Genomic DNA, 19,577 nt, shown 5'->3' on the forward strand with positions numbered 1-19,577 from the left:
TCTGTAACTCTCTACGTCACTACAACAGCATCACTGCTGCTGTCGTCGTAGGAGGTACCACAGTAATAGACAGCCTCATCCTCGCCTTGGACCCCACTGATGGTTAACGTGCGTGTAGTGCCGGATGCGGAACCAGAGAATCGCGGAGGGATGTCCGAGGGTCTCTTTGTGCTGTCGTAGATCACAGTGACAGGGGCAGTGCCAGGCACCTTCTGCTGGTACCAGCCAACAGCACTGTAGCTGCTAAGCCCGGAGCAGGTGATCTGGACGGTTTGTCCCAGGTTGGCTGAGACCGAGGGCGGCTGAGTCACCGCTGCCTGGACCAGGGAACCTGGAGAGGGAGAGGAGAGAGGGGAGAAGACGGGGGTCAGCCAGTGTCCCACCAGCACAGCCCTCCCCAGCCAGCGGGACGGGACCCCTGTGCCCACAGGTCCCAGCCGGGCACGAGTCTGCGCAGGGCACCTGAGCTGTGGACGAGCACCACGAGGAGGAGAGGAGCCCAGGCCATGGCGCAATCCCACCAGCTCTGTGTCCTTACGCCGATGGGGCGCTTTCACGGACCCCAACTCCCTTTTAAGCCCCCGCCCACCTGGGGCACGGCCCCTCCATGCAAACCTGACCCCATGCACAGGGCCGGATCCTTCCCACGCTTCTCTCCGCACCTCCCTCCCGCTCCACGCCCAGCCCACAGCCACAGATGCAGTGAGGCTTGTCCCCGGGCACGGAGCAGAGACACGTCCCCAGTTGGAGTCTGAAACCCGCCAGCACAGACACCCCATCCCCAGTCAGGGCCGAGCGGCTGCAGGGCCAAAGGGCACAGGAGAGCCAGGCTGCTCGGGGCAGGGTGGGTAGGGGTGGGCAGGCAGCGCCTGCAGCTCCAAGGCCCCCACAATGGGTTGGCCGGAGCAGATGAGCCAGTGCCTGTGCCAGGGATGGAAGGACAAACCCTTGCCCAGCCTATTGCCACTGAGGTGGATTTTTGGGGTCCAGCTGGGCCCAACTAGGCTCTCCCATGAGGAAAGGGCTGGGAAAAGGCAGGAGCCAAGCCCCTGTTTCCATCCTTCTGAGCTCCTCTGCTGAACGTTGCCTGCGACCGATGAGCACCTGGGACCTTGCCCTGGAGCAGCCCAGGGGAGCAGGGCCAGGAGCAGAGTTTGGCAGGGAGCACAGGGCAGCCCTCGCCCCTGGGGACCGCAGGGTGCTCAGTGCAGCCCCGTCTACGCCCTCCTGGCTCCAGCCAAGGCGTGTGGCCCTCCCACCCAGCGCCACGGTCCTGGCCACAGAGCTGGGGGCACGGCCACCTGGGACCCGCTTGCCTACATGGCAGCCCCCGTGGGGCCAGTACCCCTGCCCACAGCCTGGCCCTATCCCACACTCACCCCAAACCCCTGTCCTCTTCCCCACCACACTCATGGGGAGACAGGAGATGGCAGTGCTGAAAACAAGCGGCACACCATGACATGGAGGGGTCACCGCCCTTGTACCCAGTGGTACACCCAGTCTGGGGTCCCACAGCAGGACAGGGACAGGGCCAGGGTGCGGGGCAGCCCCGGGCTGTCATGGGGCCATAGAGGGCCTTGCTCTGGGCCAGGGGCTTCCCAGGGGGCCAGAGGTGCTGGGGGCTCCTGCACAGGCTGAGCGTGAGCCCAACAGGCCGGCACTGGGCAAACACATCCAACGCTGGAGTAGCCCATGGCTGCTCTTGCGGCACAACACAGTAGCCCCTGACAAGTCCTGCTCTACCCCAGCAGCCTCATGCATGGCCCTGGAGATGCTGCACGCACAGGATATGTCCATTCCCAGGTTTTGAAGGAAAAGCTTTCGTCCCCTCCCCAAATGACAGAGGACAGGCACAGAGCGGGGGCTGTAAGGGACGGCCGAGCTGGGACACCAGGCACAGCCTCCTGCAGCACAGGGCAGCAAGGGCACGGCCATGGCCGGGACCCGCCCACCTTCAAACGGGGACAGCAGAGACGGCAAACTGGCCCTTGCGATGGCGGGAGGTTTTTGTATCACTTCCCCACTGCTCCCTGTCACCATTATAGCTGCTGTCGTAGTTACCACAGTAATAGACAGCCTCGTCCTCGGCTTGGACCCCACTGATGGTTAACGTGCCCGTGGTGCCAGACATGGAGCCGGAGAATCGCAAAGGGATGTCCGAGGGTCTCTTGTCACTAGCATAGATCACAGTGACAGGGGCAGTGCCAGGCACCTTCTGCTGGTACCAGCCGGCATAAGCATAGCTGCTGCTAACCCCGGAGCAGGTGATCTGGACGGTTTGTCCCAGGTTGGCTGAGACCGAGGGCGGCTGAGTCAGCGCTGCCTGGACCAGGGAACCTGGAGAGGGAGAGGAGAGAGGGGAGAAGATGGGGGTCAGCCAGTGTCCCACCAGCACAGCCCTCCTTGGGCAGCGGGAGAGCACCCTTGTGCCCAAATCCACTGGTCATGTGCAGCAAATCTGGGCGGGCATAGGACTGTAGGTGAGAACCATGAGGAGGAGAGGGGCCCAGGCCATGCTGCCGTCCCAGCTGCTCCACATCCCTATGACAATGGCGCTGTGCTCTGGAACCTGACTCCCTCTTAACCTCTCCATCCACCCGCTCCGGCTCCGGCCCTTCATGGAAATGTGGCCCCCAACGCTCACTGGCAGCTCCTGTCCCAGTGCTCCCACTGCGGGCACACCTCTGGCCCACCAAAGGCACCAAGATCACTCCCAGCCGCCTGCTCCCTGGGCCACTCCCCTGGGAAAAACAGGTCCTGCTTCACAGCAGGGCCCCACAGCCGGGTGTCTCTCAGCAGCCACAAGACTCTGAACAGGTGGATCAAGGTGTCTGGGCAACCGTTCCCTGACTCTGCTTTTGGCAAATACAGCCTTAGCCGAGAGACTTGCCAAGGATGGCAGAAACACTTTTCTGCCCTGCCTTGCCGGAGCGGCCTCCACAGCCGCCTTAGCCCGGCCTGCCACCCTGGCATCACCCACCCACCCACCCTCAGAGCACCCCTCTGCCCCACCACAGCTCCCCCAGCCACACTCCCCATCCCTCCTGCCCCAGGCGCTTCTGCGCAGGGCTCCGCACCCACAGACGGCCCAGCCCCAGCCCGCAGCACCGTGCCAGCGGCCCCCGCCACAGCACCCCCCACCATGGGCTGGCACCCCGAGATCTCCTGGGACAGGGACCGGGATGGCCCCGGCACCTCAGACTCTCCCACTTTGTGGCAGCGCCTTCCCCTTACAGAAGCACAACGAGCAGGGCCAGACACACGACGACAGGCTTTTTTATTCTACACTTGTGCTGCAGAGGAGGCTCAACGCCAGGCTGCCACCACTCTCTGCGAGTCCCTCACACCAGGAACACAGCGGCTCCTCCTTAGACACGGGAAACGTTCCTCAGGCCTCTGGCTGTTAACCAGCACCCTCTTGTGCTTCAGGTGGCGGTTGGGAACCGACGCTGACGGGTTCCCGGGCTCACGGGCCCCACAGCCCCGGGGCCGCTCCCCAGGGCCTCTGGCCGCAGCAGCAGCACCCCCCCGTGGCCCGCCTCCCCCGGGACTCAGCTGCAGAGAGACGGCACCAACGGCGGCCACAAGCCAACGAGCAGGTTTGAGGAGGATTCAGTACTTCTGGAACTCCATTCCTCCTTCTTTCACGGCATCCCCAGGGAGCTGGTACACAAAAGCCACAAGCGAGGACGCCTGGACGTCCATCAGCACAAACGAAGGGACGCCGTTCCTGGGAAGAAAACACTCTGTCGATCCTCCCCACCGGCTTCCGCTGCCGGCTCTTAACACACCTTGTGCTCATGCGTCCCAACAGGCTGGGCTGCCGAGGGCTGGAGGGATCTGGGAAACGCTGCGGCTTGCAGGCACCGACGACAGCGTCTGCGGCAGAGTTGCACTTGGCCTAGAACAGCCCTCGAGGCCGCTCAGCAGCCTGCGTCCTGCCAGGCTCGGACAAAGCTAAAGCTGGCAGTGCCTTCAGAAGTCTCATTTCCTACCAACTACCAGCCCTCAGCTTCTGGGAAGGCACCAGGAGGCAAAACGACTTCAAGAAGCTGCTGCAACTCACCCCTCTCCAGGCCCAGGCAGCAGCCCCAGCCGTCACGGCCAAGACGTGGGCTAAGTCAAACCCCGGTAACGGGGAGCCCCACTGCCTTCCCCGGGCAGGGAGAGCGCTGGCCTCCTGCTCCTCACAGCACCTTGCCAGTGCTCTGCAGCACGGTGGCCAGACACTCACAGGTGAACACACACATTTCAGGTAACACCTACAGGCTCTGCTGCACTGGGCAGCTCAGGGCCCCTCTCACTCACGTTTCCAATGCACTGGGTGCTCCTGTAGCTGATCCTGGGTTGATGTAGAGTTTGCGTTCGTGTTCAAATGCTTCAAATCTGTGCGTGTGTCCTGAGATGAGAACGTCCACATCCAGCTGCCTCTGCAGCAGTGCCAGGCTGTCCACATCACCCCAGGGAATAACTTGGTGGCCATGAATCAGCCCAATTCTGAACTGCCCGATAGTTATAACTTTCTCTTCAGGATAACTCGGGCTCTGAAAAAGAGAAAGGCGCAGCCGATAAATCAGGCAAAGACCCCGCACCTACACAATGCAGTTTTCTATGTTGCAAGACACGAACCCGCCTTTCACTATGCGAGCACACAACGCCTCTTTCAAGGTGCAGACCTACTGACTGCTTGTACCACACCCCAGCAAGAGCAACTTCAGAGCAAGGAGTGGGGGAATTTGCACAGAGATCAGGAGCCTCCAGGCCTCCCAACAGTAAATAAACACACAAGTCCACAGTTCCTGCCACTCCACAGCCAGCCAAGGGAACTCCAGCAGCCTCACAGCAATCACAAACTGACTTGTGCCAGAGTTCATATAAATCAAGGCCATGCATTACCCCCCATACCCACTCCCTCCTGCTGCAAGTGAAACAGAAAGGGTCTACAAATTAATTTTGATTTTGCAGTCTTACTCATCCCTACTTCCTATCCTGGCAAATTACAGTTCAGGAATTGCTAGTGGTGAAGGACTCCAGGTGTAGTCAAGTCAACCACAGCACGCGGGAAGGCGGGCTGGAGAATTAACAACAGCAAGACCGTTACCTCAGAGCCCCCCCCTCAATGCAGATGTCCCCAGCCAGAGTCCTGAGGTAGTCACAGCTCTCCTTGGCGCAGAGGTTTCCCGTATACGAGATGTGCTGAATCTTTCCTGGAACCAGCAGCTTCTCAGACTTCACCGGCAGACGACTGCACCGGTGCGGGATGTGAAGGTCCCCTGACGCTAACACCAACTTTGCGCACAGCAGGAAAGGGAGAGTTTTCACCCAGGTTACTCAACAGAGCAGCGCAAAGCCCTTTTGCCGCTCCAGGGCACTCGCAAAGTCTGGCAAACCGTTACAGGCCCAGCGGGGATTTCCTCCAGGTTCAGCTTTGAGGAACCATCCCGTCATCGCGCCCAGGCCGCTCCGCACAGACAGCCCGGCCCAGCCCGCTCCCACCCGGGCAGAGCACGGCGCTCTCGCACGGAGCCGGGGGTAGGGAACGCGCTGTCCGGTGCTGACCCAAGGGCCGGGCCGGGCCGCCGCCCCACGCCGCCTCTGCGGGCTCCGGGCCGGCCCCCGCCATCCCGCTGCCCCGCACACCTCCGCTCGCCGCGTTACTCCGACGCGCACTGCGGTAACCAGGAAGTGACGCGCCGCTTTTTTTCCCCCCTCAAGCCAATGGCAGCGCCAGCAGCTCCCCACGTGATCCCGACGCATGTGGAAGGGCCCTAAGCCCCGCCCCTGCGCGTGCGTGCAGTACTGAGCGTGCGCGGTGCGACCCGCCTTGCCGTGGTACCCCCCCCAGTCCCCTCCCGCGCTGTTTTTAATGAAATTTGTGGGATTTTTGGGGAGAAATGCGTTGCTTTTCTGCGTGAACGCGCTCCTGCCGAGCGCCCGCCGGCTCCCGCGGCGTTAGACGTGTCCTTCCCCCCCCCCCAGAAGCTCACAGCTGGCGGGCGCTGGGGGGCGGCGTGCGCTGAGGGAAGATGGCGGCGCGGGGGGACGGGGCCGTGAGGGGCGGTTGGGGTGCTCCGGGACGGGACAGGCCCCCGCGGGCCTGGCGCTGTGGGGACGGGGGGCCCAGCTCCACCCCGGAGATTCCCCCCGCGCTGGAGGCCGCGGGGCTTTGGCTCCCCGTCCTCGGCCGGTACCCCGGGGCAGGGTGGGGCCCCGCGGAGAGCGGGGACCGGGCCCCGCACACATCGCAGCCCGCGCGGAGGAGCGTTAGCCTTTATTGCTGGGCCGGCCAGCCCGCGCAGGGCCCCGCGTTGCGCCGAGTGCTGCCAGAGCCCAGGAAAGCCAGGCCGCCGCCCAGCTCTTCCACCCTCCCACCGCTCCCGGGCCGAGCCCCACCGCGTCCGGCTGGCTGACGCTCCGCCGGGGGATGCTTGGGGTCAAAGAGGAGGCTGCTGCACCTCACAGCACGACGCGGTGCTGCTGGGCTCGCTCAAGCGTGCGAGAAGCTCTCTTTCCATTCCTCCTGCGGCTGCCTTTCTCCCTGCGGAGGGCTTTCCATCAGGGTTGCGAGGGAAAATGCAGCAAAGCTTTCGTTCCCCGTCTCTAAAACCAGTTGAAGGCACGCGACAGGGAGCAGTAGTAGTTGCCGTTGTCTTCGTGGCAGACAGATGCGATGATGAGGATGCAGGCGTTGCTGGCCAGGTCTTTGGTAGCAGAGAAGCGGTCAGGAATCTTGGCGGGCTTGTGCTTGTCTTCCTCGGAGTTGTAATAGAGCAGGTACCTCAGGGAGTGCCCTGGGCGCTGCTGGTACCAGGAGATGCCGAACTGGCTGATGTTGTACTGGGGGCTCAGGGTGCAGGACAGCCGAGCGGTCTGCCCGGGCAGCACCGACACGGAGGACGGCTGGGTCAGCACGGGCTGAGCCCCAGAAGCTGGGTGCACCAAGGACGCGGTTACTGATGGGCTGAGCCATGCGCTCCATCGCCCTCACCTCCCAAATGTCCCCCTGCTCCCGTGAGGCAATCCCGCTACCCAGCCTCCATCCTGCTCATCACACCACACCGCCCTGGAGCAAAACGCCCCATTCAGATCCCCCAGTACAGCCCAGATCCCCCCCTGCCCGCCGCCCCGCAGCGCTCCCCCAAACAGCAGCTACCTCAGCCACACCACCCTTACCTGTCCCCGCCGTCCCCACCAAGAGCAGGACCATGAAGCCCAGGGCCATGGAAGGGAGCAGAGGAAGGGAGGCTCTTTCGGAGAGGGTCTGCAGTGCTACACAAACCCAGGTTGCTGTGCCGCTGGCGCCAGTGAGGCGTATGTAAATGACACGGGGGGCTTGGGGACTCCAGCTCCCCGCGTTGCTCGCTTTGCTGCAGCTGGGCTTCAGGGAGGGGGCTCGAAGCAGCGTGGCGAGCTGAGCATTGCGACCCACCGCCCACCTTCGCCCCAGGCTAGGCCATTTCCTCCAGGTGCACTGATGCACCTCGCACAGCCCACCCCACCAGCCCCTGTTCCATCCCTGTGACAAGAACGCCCGCCTTGCAGCACGGGCTGAGAGCACTGCCTGTGTGCCAGGGCCAGCTCAGGAACAGCAGCCACGGGCAAACGTGCAGGGGTGGCTGCCGAAGTCACCTGCCAGCAGGCATTTCCCAAGGGAGCCCACGCAGCGAGACACGGCTGCAGCACAGCTGGTGCCTTGTGCGGAAAAAGAACAGACCGTTACAGGAAAAGGCTGCCAGACTCGCTGGGCGTGAAGGCCCTGCTGTCTGTTACACCCACCGCAGGGCCCAGACACACCGCTGTCAAGGGCTGGCCTCCCCCAGCCTCTGCACCCTCCAGCCCGTGGCAGCCCTCTGCGGCAGGCTGGTTGGCAGGCTCTTCGCAGTGTCCCAAAGCCAGTGGGTACCTCCTGCCCTCCACAATGCCACCACCTCACCACCCAGGGATGGCCCTTTCCAGCCCCTCTCCAGCACCCAGCCCTGCTCCCAAGGTGTTCCCAAGCCAAAGATGTTTGCAAGCAGTTCCTGATGCGACTGGCCCACACGCGCTCTGGGTTTGAGGGAAAAACAGAGCTCCGAGGAAAAGCCCTGCCTCATCAGAACACCCCAGCGTGGTCTCTCCAGTACAGGCAGATCCTCAAGAGGAAGCACCACCATCATCCAAGGACATGACGCAGCAAGCTGGACGCTTGCTTTGCTGTGCCACGCTGCAGTGCTCTGAGCGAGGGCTGGTGCACCCAACAGCTCATCTATTTTTTCCATGTCCTCTATCTGTTGGTCTAACAAAAGCAACTACCCACACAACCCCGCCCAGTTTACTGTGACACAGCCTCCCCTGGGAGCAGCGAGGGGAAAGCGAAAGGCAGCGACTGGGGCAATCGGAGCAGCTACAACCCAGACGCCACAGAGCAGGGTTGGCACCTGCAGTGCCATGAAGCAGCAGTAGGAGCCGACGGGACCATGCAGCACCTCGCACAGCCGGGCTGCTGCGTACAGGGGGGCAGCAAGGGCTGTCGTACACCCGCCGGGGGACGCAGAGCGTGCAGGTGCCACACAGCAGAACCTGCGTGTGCAGCAGAGCCTGGCTGTGCCCCACCTGCACCCATCCAGGGCAATCTGCTGTATCAGAGTTGTCAGAGCCAGCCCGCAGCACGCACCTGCTGCAGGTGGGTGTTCCCAGGGGTTCTCCTGAACAGCCTCCCCACCCACACCAGCACACACCACATCAGTCCAGTATTTATTTCTTAAAGGAAGCTCATTAAACTGACTTCATAACAGAGGCTCCTCTGAGGCAGCTCAGCACACAGAGCACTTGGGCTTGGAGTCTCTGGCATTGACTTTTTCCCCTTGGCTGTCTCTCAGGAGAGCACAAGGCACCCCAGATAATGCCAGGCAGAGCTCAGGACATTATTATCACCAAGAATTTAGGTCTTGACATTTAAAGGGGCAGGACTTTCAACACCAGCCTCCAGTACCTGCTGCCAGCTTCCACCATCGAGTCCAGGATTTCCTCACAGATCCAGGCACAGAGCCAAGAACTTTCCCCATATTTAACAGCCAGAGGTCAACAGTTAACAGATTAATTCTGCCATGAAAATTCACCAGTTAAGCATCTGAAATGCTACGGTTTCACTGCTGTGCCACTAAAACTCCAGGTGAAGTCTCAAAATTCTCTTTTACACCAACATGGAAGAGCAGCACTCATGAGACTGTTCTGCTGTAAGAGGAAAGCAGCTTGGAACCTAGCCTGGTGCTTGGTGACCTTGAGAACATTGCGTAACTCACGAAGGCTTTTAAGTAAGATCAGCCAACTGTACCAGAGTCATGCAGCCAGACAGGTCGTATTTTCTTAGCTCCAGAGTCAGAACAGCTCTTCAGGAAGAGGGTATCAATGGAAAAATAATTTGTTACTGAAAATACTGTCAGACACATCTGATTACCTCTCTCCAGCCCCTCCTCTGCCTGGAGTGCAGCCAATCCACTCTCAGCTCAGCTGTGACTCTGCTTTTGCCAAGTCATGCACGCAGAGTCCTTGCTAGGCTGCACCTCCTGTTTGCAGATTACACAATTATATGTTGTCCTTTAAGTGGCTGTTAACATTTCAGTAGCTCAATTTTAGCTTGAGAACTAAAGAACATACACAAGTGATACATCCAAATAAACTAATTTATTTCTCTGTAATAAATACAGCACTCTGAGTTTCAAAGTCCCACAGGTCCAACCATTCCTTTCCTTCCCTATTAGTCCAGAAGTGAATTACCACTAGAAGACTCCTATCTGGTCAATCGGTTTCCTCCAACTCATCCCTGTCCATCCTTCCACTCCCTGCAGGCAGCAGGGCTCTACACCAGGCTCCTCTTCCCTACAAGGGAGCAGATTCCTCACAGGAGAGAAGAAATACCTGCAGAGGAGAAAGCACAAGTTCAGCATTAGGTGCATGTTCCAGCAGCTGGAGTCAATTAAAGCTCTCTTAAGTAAGGTGACCAGATCAACATAACTGCTGACATCTCCTTTTAATAGTTACAGCAGGAAATAGGGAATGAAGTGGAAAAGCAGCAGGCTCAGGCAAGAGAGGAACCTCTGAGAGGGTACCTACAGCCTCCTCCCCTTCACAGAGACATGGTCAGGACCATTTCTCCTGCCTTTCCAGTTCCCTTCCACATTCCAGGACACAGGAAAGGCACTTACAGAGGCAGAACTGCTTCCTGTTTAAAGCCTCAGAGAGCACCATAACCTCAAGGGGTTGCTTCTGCAGCCTTTGAACGCTCTCAGGTATTCTCCCGGCAGCAGCTCCCTCAGCACGCAGCCCTCCCGCGGGGAGGGGGCACGGACTCACCGTTGCTGTACTTGCACTGCTTCAGAGCCTCGCTGAAGCCCTCGCACAGGGTCAGGTCTCTCTGGTTGGTAGCACACTCCAGGAACTGCTTCATCTCATAGTGGCACGGCCCGGGGGGCGACTGCTGGTACGCGGGCTGCTGCCTGGGCTCCTGCGGGCAAGGACAGGCCCTGGGGCCCTTAGGGCGGCGGTCGGGGCCAGGGGCACCTCCCTCAGCACAGACCCGGCTCTGCCCGCCCAGCGCCCGCCGCCCCGCCCCGTCCCGTCCCGCAGCCCCACGGCCCCGGGCCCCGGCCGCGCCGCGCAAGGGCAGGACAAGGACACCGGCCCGGGGAGGCTCTGCCCCGCTCACACCTGGGGAGGAGCCGCCGCCGCCTTGGCCGGTTCGGAGGAGCCGCCGCTGAAGGCGCCGGTGAGGGCGCTGCCCACGACGTGTCCCACGGCGGAACCCACGGCCACGCCGGCCGCCGTGCTCGCCATCTGCGCCATCAGCCCGGGCTGCGCCGCCGGCACCGGGGCCGCCGGGGGCGGGCTGTGGAGAGGAGGGAGTCAGAGAGCGGCGGCGGCGGCGGCGGCGGCGGCGGCGGCGGGCGGGTGGGCCCAGGCCCGCGCCCCCCCCCCCCCCCCCCACCCCGGTACCTGGCGGGGGCCGGTGCCGCCGCGGGCCGCCCCACGCTCCTGCCGCCGCGCGCCATCACCTCGCCGCTCGCCCCGCCCCGCCCCGCCCCGCGCCCGGCCTTAAGAGGCGCCGCCGCCACGTGACGCTGCGTCTCTGAGGGAAGGCGGGGCCGGGCACCCGCCCACCTCCCCGTGACGTCACGCCTCAGGCCTGCCCCGCCCGTCTCCGCCAGGGGGCGCGCTTGCCCCGCGGGGCCCGGCCCGGTGCCGCTCGCCGGGAGCGGGGGGGCAGCGGCGGGGCCCGGGCGCGGGGCCGGGCAGCGGCGGGAGCGGGGGGCGGTTCCTGTGCGGAAACGCCTCGTTTGTCGGAACCGGACACGCTCTCGGCGTCCGGGCGCCCGCTCGCGGTCTCTCCTGCAAGGAAACCCAGGCCCGGTCCCCACGCGGGTGCAGGAACGCGGGGGGGCGGACCCGCCTGGCCCCGTGCGCCCACGCCTGAACCCCGCCGGTGCGTAGCGGCCCCGTTATGGCCGGCCGGTGGGGGGGCCGTTGAGCCCCCCAGCTGACGGGAGGGGTCCCGGCGGAGCGGGAATGGTTTGCGCTCCGGTGACGGCCTCCGCGGGACACCGGCCACAGCTCCCCTCGCTCCAAAACGGGGTGTGACACCGCGGGTCGGTCTGTCCCACCGAGCTGCGGTCCCACGGGGACGGCAAACACGCGTTCAAAGGTGACCGGACCCCTCACTCTGCCCAAATTCGGCACCTGCAGAGCAACGCACCATCTCGAGTCACTGGCCCGAAGGTGGCTTAGCTCGTTTTTGGGCTCCCGCCACCCGGTGAGGACCACGTTCTGCTGGGCGCCGCGGGGCCACAGAGCCTGGGACGAAGGCCGGAGCTCTGCACGGTCCGGGCGGGAGCGGAGAAGCAGCAGCGGAGCAGGGCGGCTCTGCTGCGAAGGGTTCTGCAGGTGTGGTGACGCAGAACGGCTGCAAGGAGCGCGATGCGGCGGCTTTGCGAACGCACAGAGGCTGCTTCTCCCAGGCGTGGAGCGGAGCAGGAGACAGCATGAAGGGGCTTGTTGGGAATGGACGATGGAGTCGGCCTCTGGGAGAGGACGGGTGGAGGAGAGGTGGATAATGAAGGGCTGGGAGAGGGAAGATGAACAGTCCGCAACTGGGGCAGAGAACAGAGGGTGCCAGGGAGGAGCGTGGGGAGGAATGATGTGGTCTAAGCCATCGGCCAGCACAACAATTTTTGCAGCAGCCCTCTGGATACAAACCAGGAGATCAAGGAAACCTTTGCAAGGCGTGGACATTGTTGGGGAGTAGGAATCCATGGAGAGATGATGATGATGAGCCCTCAAATCACAAACAGACAGGCTGGACGACGCCAGTTTTACCTTCAAACCAATTTCTTGACAATCATCTCTTCCCTGGCACCCCACCTGGTCTCCGGGGCCTCTGTGGGTCCATGTCTGCTTGATGTCTCCCTGGGATGGGCCTGGTTTCCTGCTCCGTCTTTGGATGTTCCCTGTGCCCTGTCGAGTGAAAGAAATCTCCAAAATTGAGAAATTGTCTAGGAAAACAAAAAAAAAATAATCCCAGCTATGTTGTGACTCCAGGGCTGTGTCCGTACATTCGGCGAGTTATGAAAACCAGCTCTTTGGGCTGGTTCATTGCCTGGCAGGAATTAGAGAGCTGTCACTGCAGGGTTGGCAGTTAGCTACTGTGTAAGTGGTTTTGTGTAATCAAATTTCCAGCACGAGGGGCCGAGAAAAGCATTTGTAAAGCGAGCTGCCCCTTCGGCGCAGGAGCTGGGTGGGCAGGGGGAGAGCTGCAGCTCCCGCGCTTCTGAGGAAAGGGACTGTGCCTCAAACAAACCTCTTCTGAGGGGTAACACCCCCAAATCCTCCCTCCCGCAGTGCCGGGGAGCTCACTGTGCTGTGCAGTTCTGCTTACAGCTGAAGCAGCAGCATTTGACATTTGGCATTTGCCTCTCTTTTGCCCACTAATAAAGAGGAGAAGGAGGTAAGTAGATGTAAAACCACAAAAATGTTACTGGAAAGCCCCTGCATCAGCGGCACCTGCATTTTTTTTCCTTTTCCTCAGCCACGTGTCCTCAGGGAGCGGGATTTCCTTCCCCGTGCAGCTGGTCTGTCCCTCCCCGGCAGCCCCGTCCTGCCGAGCTGAGCCATGAGCACTTGTGGGGAAACAGAGGCCTTAAAGACGTGAGAAAAAAAGGCAGGAGGGGAAAAAAAGGGTGAGCTCAAGGAGCCCCTCACTGCAAGGAAACCCCTGAGGTGAGAGCTCAGTTCTCTGCCATCAGCATGGGAGCACAGTCGAGCCCGTCAGCGCATGGGGCTGGGGGTACCGCACCACGGGCTCTTCTTCCCTTTAATTCTAACATTCTGTAAGGAAACTTATTTTAATCCCCAACACCCTCCCCTGGCCGAAGGAGCTTGGCATGTGCTGGGGGGGGGGAGAGGACAGACTGGCAGGGGACGTAGGGCATGCCAGGCCTCCAGCCGTAGGAAATCAAGGTTCATTAGTTCCACTACGCGCAGAAACAACTCGCTGAAGGAGCCTGGGTTTCACGCTGAGAGCGTCCCTTTAAGCTGTGTCTGGGGGACCCTTTGATTTGGGTAATTAGACACAAAGTTTTTCTGTGCTGTGGGAAGCCGGGTATGTGCTGAGGAGCACAGCTACCCTGCGTTTACTAATGAGATAATTTATTGTGACTGTCTGAGAAGGCTGAGTGTACACAACGCCGCCCGCGCGCACACCACCCACTCCAAGCCCTCTGCTCCCAGCTGGAGAGTCCTCGGCACCGGAGGTGGAAGTACTCTGTTAGGTCTCCGCGCGCAGAGCGCTGCCGAGGAGCCGTCCTCCCGTCGGGGCTCTTGCGCGGCAGGGTCCTGTTTGTGTCTGTGTATCCCTGCAACTGTTGTCACTGCTTCCCTGGTCAAACTTCCTAATTCCCCTATTTTTCAGCCTAAATTTGATCTCTGATTCAATCAAGTATCTTTGTTTCTGCCTGTCTCTCCTCTCCTGCTCCAGAAGATTCCTCCTTACATAGTTCAAGTTTTAGGGCTTGCCTACACTTGAAGGTTAATTCTGGATTAAGGGACGTATAAATCTGAAAGACAGTAGCTAATTCCTGAGTAGTTATGGAAAGATTTACTCAAAAGCAGTCATTTCTGAATAACTCGGTGCGCTGGCCGGCCTATACGTCCCCTCCTGTTAGCACCAGGATCAGGTAAGGCACAGTTTGTAAAAAGCAGGTCTGTTTTTTCCAACTGCTTTCTCCCCGTTGCTCTAAAAGCAGATAACAATCTCCCCCTTCAGAGTTGGCCTCACTTAAATCCTCACGCTGTCACAGCCGAAATGTGGCGTCAAAGCGATCCAGGAATTCCCCAAGCGTTTGCATCGCTAGGGGTTATTTCACAGGTAAAGAATGCAATACTCGGCCTCCCCGCGTCTCCTACCCCTCTCTGCCCCCGCATCGGGTGACAGAGAGCGGGTCCGTCTTTGCCAGGCTGCAGTTTCACGGGGCATTTGCTGACGGGTACGGTGCCACCCACAAGCGGTGTGTTTCCGCAGAAGCCTTCTCCGCGCAGCTGTACCACACTGCGGCGCATCCCTGCCCGGTCCCTGCCACGCAGGTAGCCATCTGGAGATGCCGACGGAGCCTCCTGCCTCCCGAGCTGCAGGTTTGCGCTTGGAGAAGCCTCATTACTGCATGCAGAGGCAGATCTGGGCAGTGCTCTGGGTGTACCTGAATTTAAGTTATTTAGGTTAACAGCAAATTGCACGGGATGGTTGCTCGGGGATCTGGGCAAACTATTCAAAGCGGCAGAAAGCGTCTGATGTATTTTTTTAAGCCAGTGTTTTTGTTTGTGGACAATCCCCCCAAAAATAAAGAAACAAAACCTCCAGTTCTTACCGATATGTTTGCTACTCAAAATTACTCCCTGAGTCATTTATCACTGAATGCATTGGAGTCAGCGGGTTTCTTGTGTCCTGCTTTTATTTTCACCTTTGAGCTCTGCCTGGTCCTAATTGTGCTTGTGCCGAGTGGCTGATTTCAGTCTCCCAGGTCTGTGCGGAGCTTTCAGGTCAGCTGTAAAGATGCAAGCACTACTTTTTTTAACCTATAAAGTTTTTTGCAAGCGGAAGTTGCAACTGACAAATAATATTTTTTTTAAAAAAATCAAGCAAGTTGCTACCACTAAAAAGAGTTCACAGAGTTTTCATAAGCAAAGGGGCACGTTTCCCCCACCGCCGTTCCCCCAAGCGATAACAAAGCCGTAGTGTCACGGGCGATATCCGATGGCATCGCCGCTGCAGCGTGGCACACGCCCTGTCTCGCACTGGATGCCACGGGCTTTGAGCACACTGTCCCCACACGGATCTGTTGCTGTCTGCATCCTTCCTCAGTCTTTTTTTTAGCCAAAACACAAGGCCTGAAATGAAGTGACTGCGCTGCAAGAGTGAGAGATGAGAAAAGGGAGGAAGGAAAAAGAGCGGTGTCTAACTGGCGGAGCTGCAGACGGCTGGACGGACTGCGAGGGGAGGGAAGGCAGCGCTGCAGGGCGCCGTTTCAGCTTTCAAGTCTCGTGCTCCCAGGATCCACATGCCATTTCTTGGATGTGGTTTGCCCCCAGGGCAATCTCAACAGCTGTGAAGTTTCAGCAGATGAACAATGTAGTTTTCAATAAATTTCACCAAGCAAATGAAGGGATTTTAACTCATTCATGCTAGCCCACTCTCAGTGTGCAGGCTCTTCTGGACCCGAATCCATTCACGTCACAGGTGTTTCCTGCTTGAACCCCGGGGCCTGACTGCTGGAGCACTCCTGAGCTAGACTGCTGTGCTCTGGGTTTCCGGAGAGCACTTCTCCATCAGAAGAGGCTGCTCAGCCATGCCCATGGGTCCTGGGAGGTGTAGGTACATCTCTGCATTTACCTCTGCCACTTAAACCCACCCTGGTGACCCGCAGGTGGAGGAAGGGACCGAATGTGGAATGTGGATGCCCCCATCTCCTGGTGGGGAAAGAGGAGGCAGTAGAAGGTGAAGTTCCCTAGATCTCCTCTTCCCCAGTGGCAGCTACATCTCAGAAGTTCAATCTCCTTTCTATCCACATGTCCAGAAGCAGGGCTTGCGCACTCAGAGGCATGTTCTTATCCCAGCTGAAGGCTGATGCCATTAGTTGTAACTTAAAGAAGGGCTTTTGTGTCCCAAAAGTCAGCCCTAGTCAAGAAATTATCTCTTCCAAATCACCTGCAGTGTACCCTCACATCATAAGGATGACAATTACCGTAAGCTCTGTGAATTCACCTGCTAAATATGGGGCAAGATGGCAAACCTGAGCCCAGGGATCTTGTTTTGTTTTCTTCGTGGCTGCAGAGCACCCCGTGAGCGGTGCAGCTAAAAAGCCAGCGCAGGTTGGTTTGGTGTGTCTGGAGGATCTGAGCAATGAGACAGTGCCCTTCGCTGCCTCTTCTCTGACGGTTTCATGGAGCCCAAAGCAGCGAGCTCACACCCCTCGCAGGAGATAACAGTGCTGAGCGGGCCCTGGAGGGATCTCGCACCTTTACAGGCTCCCTGCTTTACCTGCGCTGTCCCAGTCCCTGGGCTTGGGGTTTGGCATTTCCTCCTCACCCAAATGTCTGCCCAGAGTCCGCTCTCCTCTGCTCCTGCACAGCTGCTCCTGGGCTGATCAGGTTTCCCCCCTCTCTGTTGCAGACCCACAGCAAACACCCCTGGAGAGCCGCACTTGGTGGTTCCCCAAGCACAGCTCCGGGGACACTGGTGGCTCTGAGGCATCTGTAGTGAAACAAGATGTGAGAGAACACAGAGGCGAGGATGGGGTCTGTGTGTAAGGCAGAGGCACCTCTGACCTTTCAGGAGGCTGTTAGCACCAACCCATGAACAGCTACTGCTTTGAACTAGAATATTACAGCAACTACCTGCCCCCATCTCCCCCTTCCCAAGCAAAGACGTAGCCCGCACGGCAGCCAGAGGTCCTGCGCAGTGCTGCAGCCTCTGGACAAACAGTGCACAGCCACCTGCGATTCGGGGTCCTCTGTCTCAGCTCTCAAAAACATCTCACGAGTTTTGATCACCACATTGCTCTCCCTGCCCTACTGAGGCTGTCCAGCCATTGGCTTCCAACATCTTTTCTCAGCCAGCAATGAAATCCTGGAGCCCATCTTTTCTTTCCTCTGCAGAATTCCAGTGGTATCTCCTCTTCCTCTTCTTTCCCCTACAGATGTGCATGGAAGCCCAGCCATGCGCTCCAGTTTGTCAGGATTTCTGCTGAAATGCTCTTCCTTCAGCTGCAACCTCACACCAACCAAAACCCACACCCCGTGATCTCTCTTCCTGATTGTCTCCTCCAGACTGAGGTTACCTGCTTTCCTGTCATTCTTCCCTCCTGGCTCTCATCCTCACAGCTTTCACGTGGCTTTGTTCTGTGAGTCCACAGCACTGCCCTGATGCTGGGCAGATGCCCCATGGGTGCTTATTTCTGCTCACCCAGCACCACCAGCCCAGCTGCCTCTCTGCCAGGAGCACAGCTCCTCCCTGGTCCTACCAAGACGCGGGGAGCACTCTGTCCTCGCTGCCGCTGGCCCTGGCTTGCCAAGCTGGCCCGCACATCCCAGGGATGGACACCTTCCACTCATCGTGGGAAAAGCACACCCTGGGATGATGGCTGAGCAACGCGAGGGGCAGGAGGGTCCCAGCAGCAGCCAGGCTGAGCAGAGAGGGGCTGGGGGAGCAGTACCTGTTCCAGGGAGGTGCTGAGGAGCAGGGAGAGGGAGGGAGGTGAGGGGTTTGGCTGCTCTCAGCAGAAACGTGTGTGAAGAAAAGGCTCGACTCACACCCTGAATTCCACAACTCAGCTCCGGGGACAGGGGGAGGGAGAGAGGACAGGATGGGACATTTCCAGGAGACCCATGACTTGTTCGTAAAAGCCTCATCTCACCAGCCCTGCCTGTCTCCTCCCCCATCGCCTCTACATCTCACACTGGGTTTTATTAACGCAGCCCCCCTTAGGCAAGAGGGAATCACGTCCCAGGAGACATTCCAGTCTCAGCTCGGCTTCGGAGGGGATCAGAGGGAGCCAAGGGTGGGGGGCGTTTCACCAGGACGTTTCATTTGCGGAGAGCTGGCAGGTCGAGCACGCTGCAAGACGGCACTAGCAGCCTCCTTATCAGACACCCAGCAGCCCCAGGCTGGAGTCGAGTCTCTGCTCGGCTCTGTATCTCCCAGTCCCTTCTGCCTGGTCCAGGCTGTGGCTGGAAGCTCTTCACCTGGGCTCTGCTGGATGCCGGGTGCGCAGCCGGGCGCAGGGAGTTTGGGCACAGAGTCTGGCCCTTTTGCTCAGGTGAGGAACACAACCGTTGGCGATGCGCAGCCGGGTCCGTGCTGCCACAGGGGCTCAGCCGTGGGTCAGCACCCTTCCCCGTGCACCAATGTGTCCTCCACCGCCTGCTCCTCGCAGCCCTCACGGTCTGCACCAGTCGGGGCTGACACTTCTCGCCAGGAATGGGAGCTGGCTCCCCGGCGTCTGGCTCCCCAGGTGAATTGTGGTGCGTGCCCTGAGCCTACGCCAGGAAAATGCCAGCAGATGAAACTCCATCTCAGGCCAAGAGACATGAAGATGGATGTGTTTTCCTTGCCTGGCTTATCTCGCAGGCGGTGCTTCTCGACGGAGCCTGGCACTGTTTGTGTGCGCTCGGCTCCTGGCACGGGGCAGGAGATAATTAGACAACAAACGCTGTGGCGTGCCTCTCCCAGGGCTGCAGCCTGCCCGTGCCCCGCCGAGACCACGGCCCAGCCAGGAGTTGCTTCCTGGGCACCAAATCCCAGGGCTGGCTGCAGCTGCAGCAGGGCTGCAGGCAGGGAAGGGGGAAGAAGAGCCGCACGACCCCGCAGCCGCTCGGGCACCACGCGAGCTGCAGTGCGAGCTACACGGGGGACGGGGCTGCGGCTGCGGGGTCCAGGGACCCACTCCTGGACTGGACCCCTGCTGTGAAGGAGCCACTTTGGCAGCACAGAGCCAGGGCAGAGCAAGGTGAGGAGCAGGACAGCCCCGCTACCATCTTGCTTGTTCCCAGGTTGGAGGAGGCGGCGGTGCCGGCCCAGCAGCCCTGCTGGCAGCCGAGCACTCAGCCCGGGTGCTCTGCTCCACTCGTGCCCCTTGGTTTCGTGAGGGCAGTACACCAGGCAGATCCCAGCCTCGGCAGACCCTGCACTGCTGGGTTCAACCCAGAATTAAGGTCAAGGAAGGGGTTTATTTGAAGATAAAACCAAATAAATGCAAAATAAGTAGTAGTGGGTCAAGCAAAACTTTCTGTAAATTCATAGTGAGACTTGCCTAGTTAAGCTGAAGTCTGCAACAAAAATCAAACATTTTGGCATTTTCCAGGTGCGTAGTTTGCATCCAGTGCAGCCTGCACAATTCCATCCATTTTCATTTACAAGATTTTGAAGAGGTAAAAAGAGCTTTGAAGCAAAGCATTTTGCTGACCATCAGAAATTTTTTACATATTACTTTACTTTACGTATTACTTGACCTTTTCACTTGTGAGTCCAGGCCCAAAGGCCAAATTTCCCCTAACTC

General features: G+C 59.5%; 3 protein-coding genes across 3 annotated transcripts; all 3 read right to left on the reverse strand.

Moving 5' to 3' along the window:
• Nucleotides 1-11: 11 nt before the first annotated feature.
• LOC147598612 (uncharacterized) lies at nucleotides 12-3,039 on the reverse strand. Its single transcript, XM_086761774.1, has 3 exons — nucleotides 2,985-3,039; nucleotides 2,038-2,439; nucleotides 12-331 (listed from the first exon to the last, which is right to left on the reverse strand). Exons 1-3 carry the CDS (start codon nucleotides 3,037-3,039, stop codon nucleotides 12-14), a joined length of 777 nt encoding a protein of 258 aa, XP_086617900.1.
• A 3,412-nt stretch (nucleotides 3,040-6,451) lies between these two features.
• On the reverse strand, nucleotides 6,452-7,238 carry LOC104473488 (V-set pre-B cell surrogate light chain 3). The gene is made up of 2 exons (XM_010120000.2): nucleotides 7,174-7,238; nucleotides 6,452-6,929 (listed from the first exon to the last, which is right to left on the reverse strand). The coding sequence occupies exons 1-2, from the start codon at nucleotides 7,220-7,222 to the stop codon at nucleotides 6,601-6,603; spliced, it is 378 nt and encodes a 125-aa protein (XP_010118302.2). The 5' UTR covers nucleotides 7,223-7,238; the 3' UTR covers nucleotides 6,452-6,600.
• A 2,406-nt stretch (nucleotides 7,239-9,644) lies between these two features.
• Nucleotides 9,645-11,049, reverse strand: CHCHD10 (coiled-coil-helix-coiled-coil-helix domain containing 10). Its single transcript, XM_086761407.1, has 4 exons — nucleotides 10,972-11,049; nucleotides 10,687-10,864; nucleotides 10,333-10,483; nucleotides 9,645-9,897 (listed from the first exon to the last, which is right to left on the reverse strand). The coding sequence occupies exons 1-4, from the start codon at nucleotides 11,025-11,027 to the stop codon at nucleotides 9,878-9,880; spliced, it is 405 nt and encodes a 134-aa protein (XP_086617533.1). The 5' UTR covers nucleotides 11,028-11,049; the 3' UTR covers nucleotides 9,645-9,877.
• Between the last annotated feature and the right edge of the window lie 8,528 nt (nucleotides 11,050-19,577).

This window comes from Chlamydotis macqueenii, chromosome 17 (genome assembly GCF_036417535.1).
Source record: "Chlamydotis macqueenii isolate bChlMac1 chromosome 17, bChlMac1.mat, whole genome shotgun sequence".
Taxonomy (NCBI): domain Eukaryota; kingdom Metazoa; phylum Chordata; class Aves; order Otidiformes; family Otididae; genus Chlamydotis; species Chlamydotis macqueenii.

What these genes read in the sequence shown, in the direction of transcription:
- LOC147598612 (XM_086761774.1), bottom strand. Translation starts at nt 3,039, where the DNA reads ATGGGGAGTGTGGCTGGGGGAGCTGTGGTGGGGCAGAGGGGTGCTCTG. An exon ending in GAGGGGTGCTCTGAGGGTGG is followed by an intron (nt 2,440 to 2,984) that starts GTGGGTGGGTGA and finishes GCACATGACCAG; the next exon opens with TGGATTTGGGCACAAGGGTG. An exon ending in CTACGACAGCAGCTATAATG is followed by an intron (nt 332 to 2,037) that starts GTGACAGGGAGC and finishes CTCCCTCTCCAG; the next exon opens with GTTCCCTGGTCCAGGCAGCG.
- LOC104473488 (XM_010120000.2), bottom strand. Translation starts at nt 7,222, where the DNA reads ATGGCCCTGGGCTTCATGGTCCTGCTCTTGGTGGGGACGGCGGGGACA. An exon ending in GGTGGGGACGGCGGGGACAG is followed by an intron (nt 6,930 to 7,173) that starts GTAAGGGTGGTG and finishes TGGTGCACCCAG; the next exon opens with CTTCTGGGGCTCAGCCCGTG.
- CHCHD10 (XM_086761407.1), bottom strand. Translation starts at nt 11,027, where the DNA reads ATGGCGCGCGGCGGCAGGAGCGTGGGGCGGCCCGCGGCGGCACCGGCC. An exon ending in GCGGCACCGGCCCCCGCCAG is followed by an intron (nt 10,865 to 10,971) that starts GTACCGGGGTGG and finishes TCCTCTCCACAG; the next exon opens with CCCGCCCCCGGCGGCCCCGG. An exon ending in CGGCGGCGGCTCCTCCCCAG is followed by an intron (nt 10,484 to 10,686) that starts GTGTGAGCGGGG and finishes CCTTGCCCGCAG; the next exon opens with GAGCCCAGGCAGCAGCCCGC.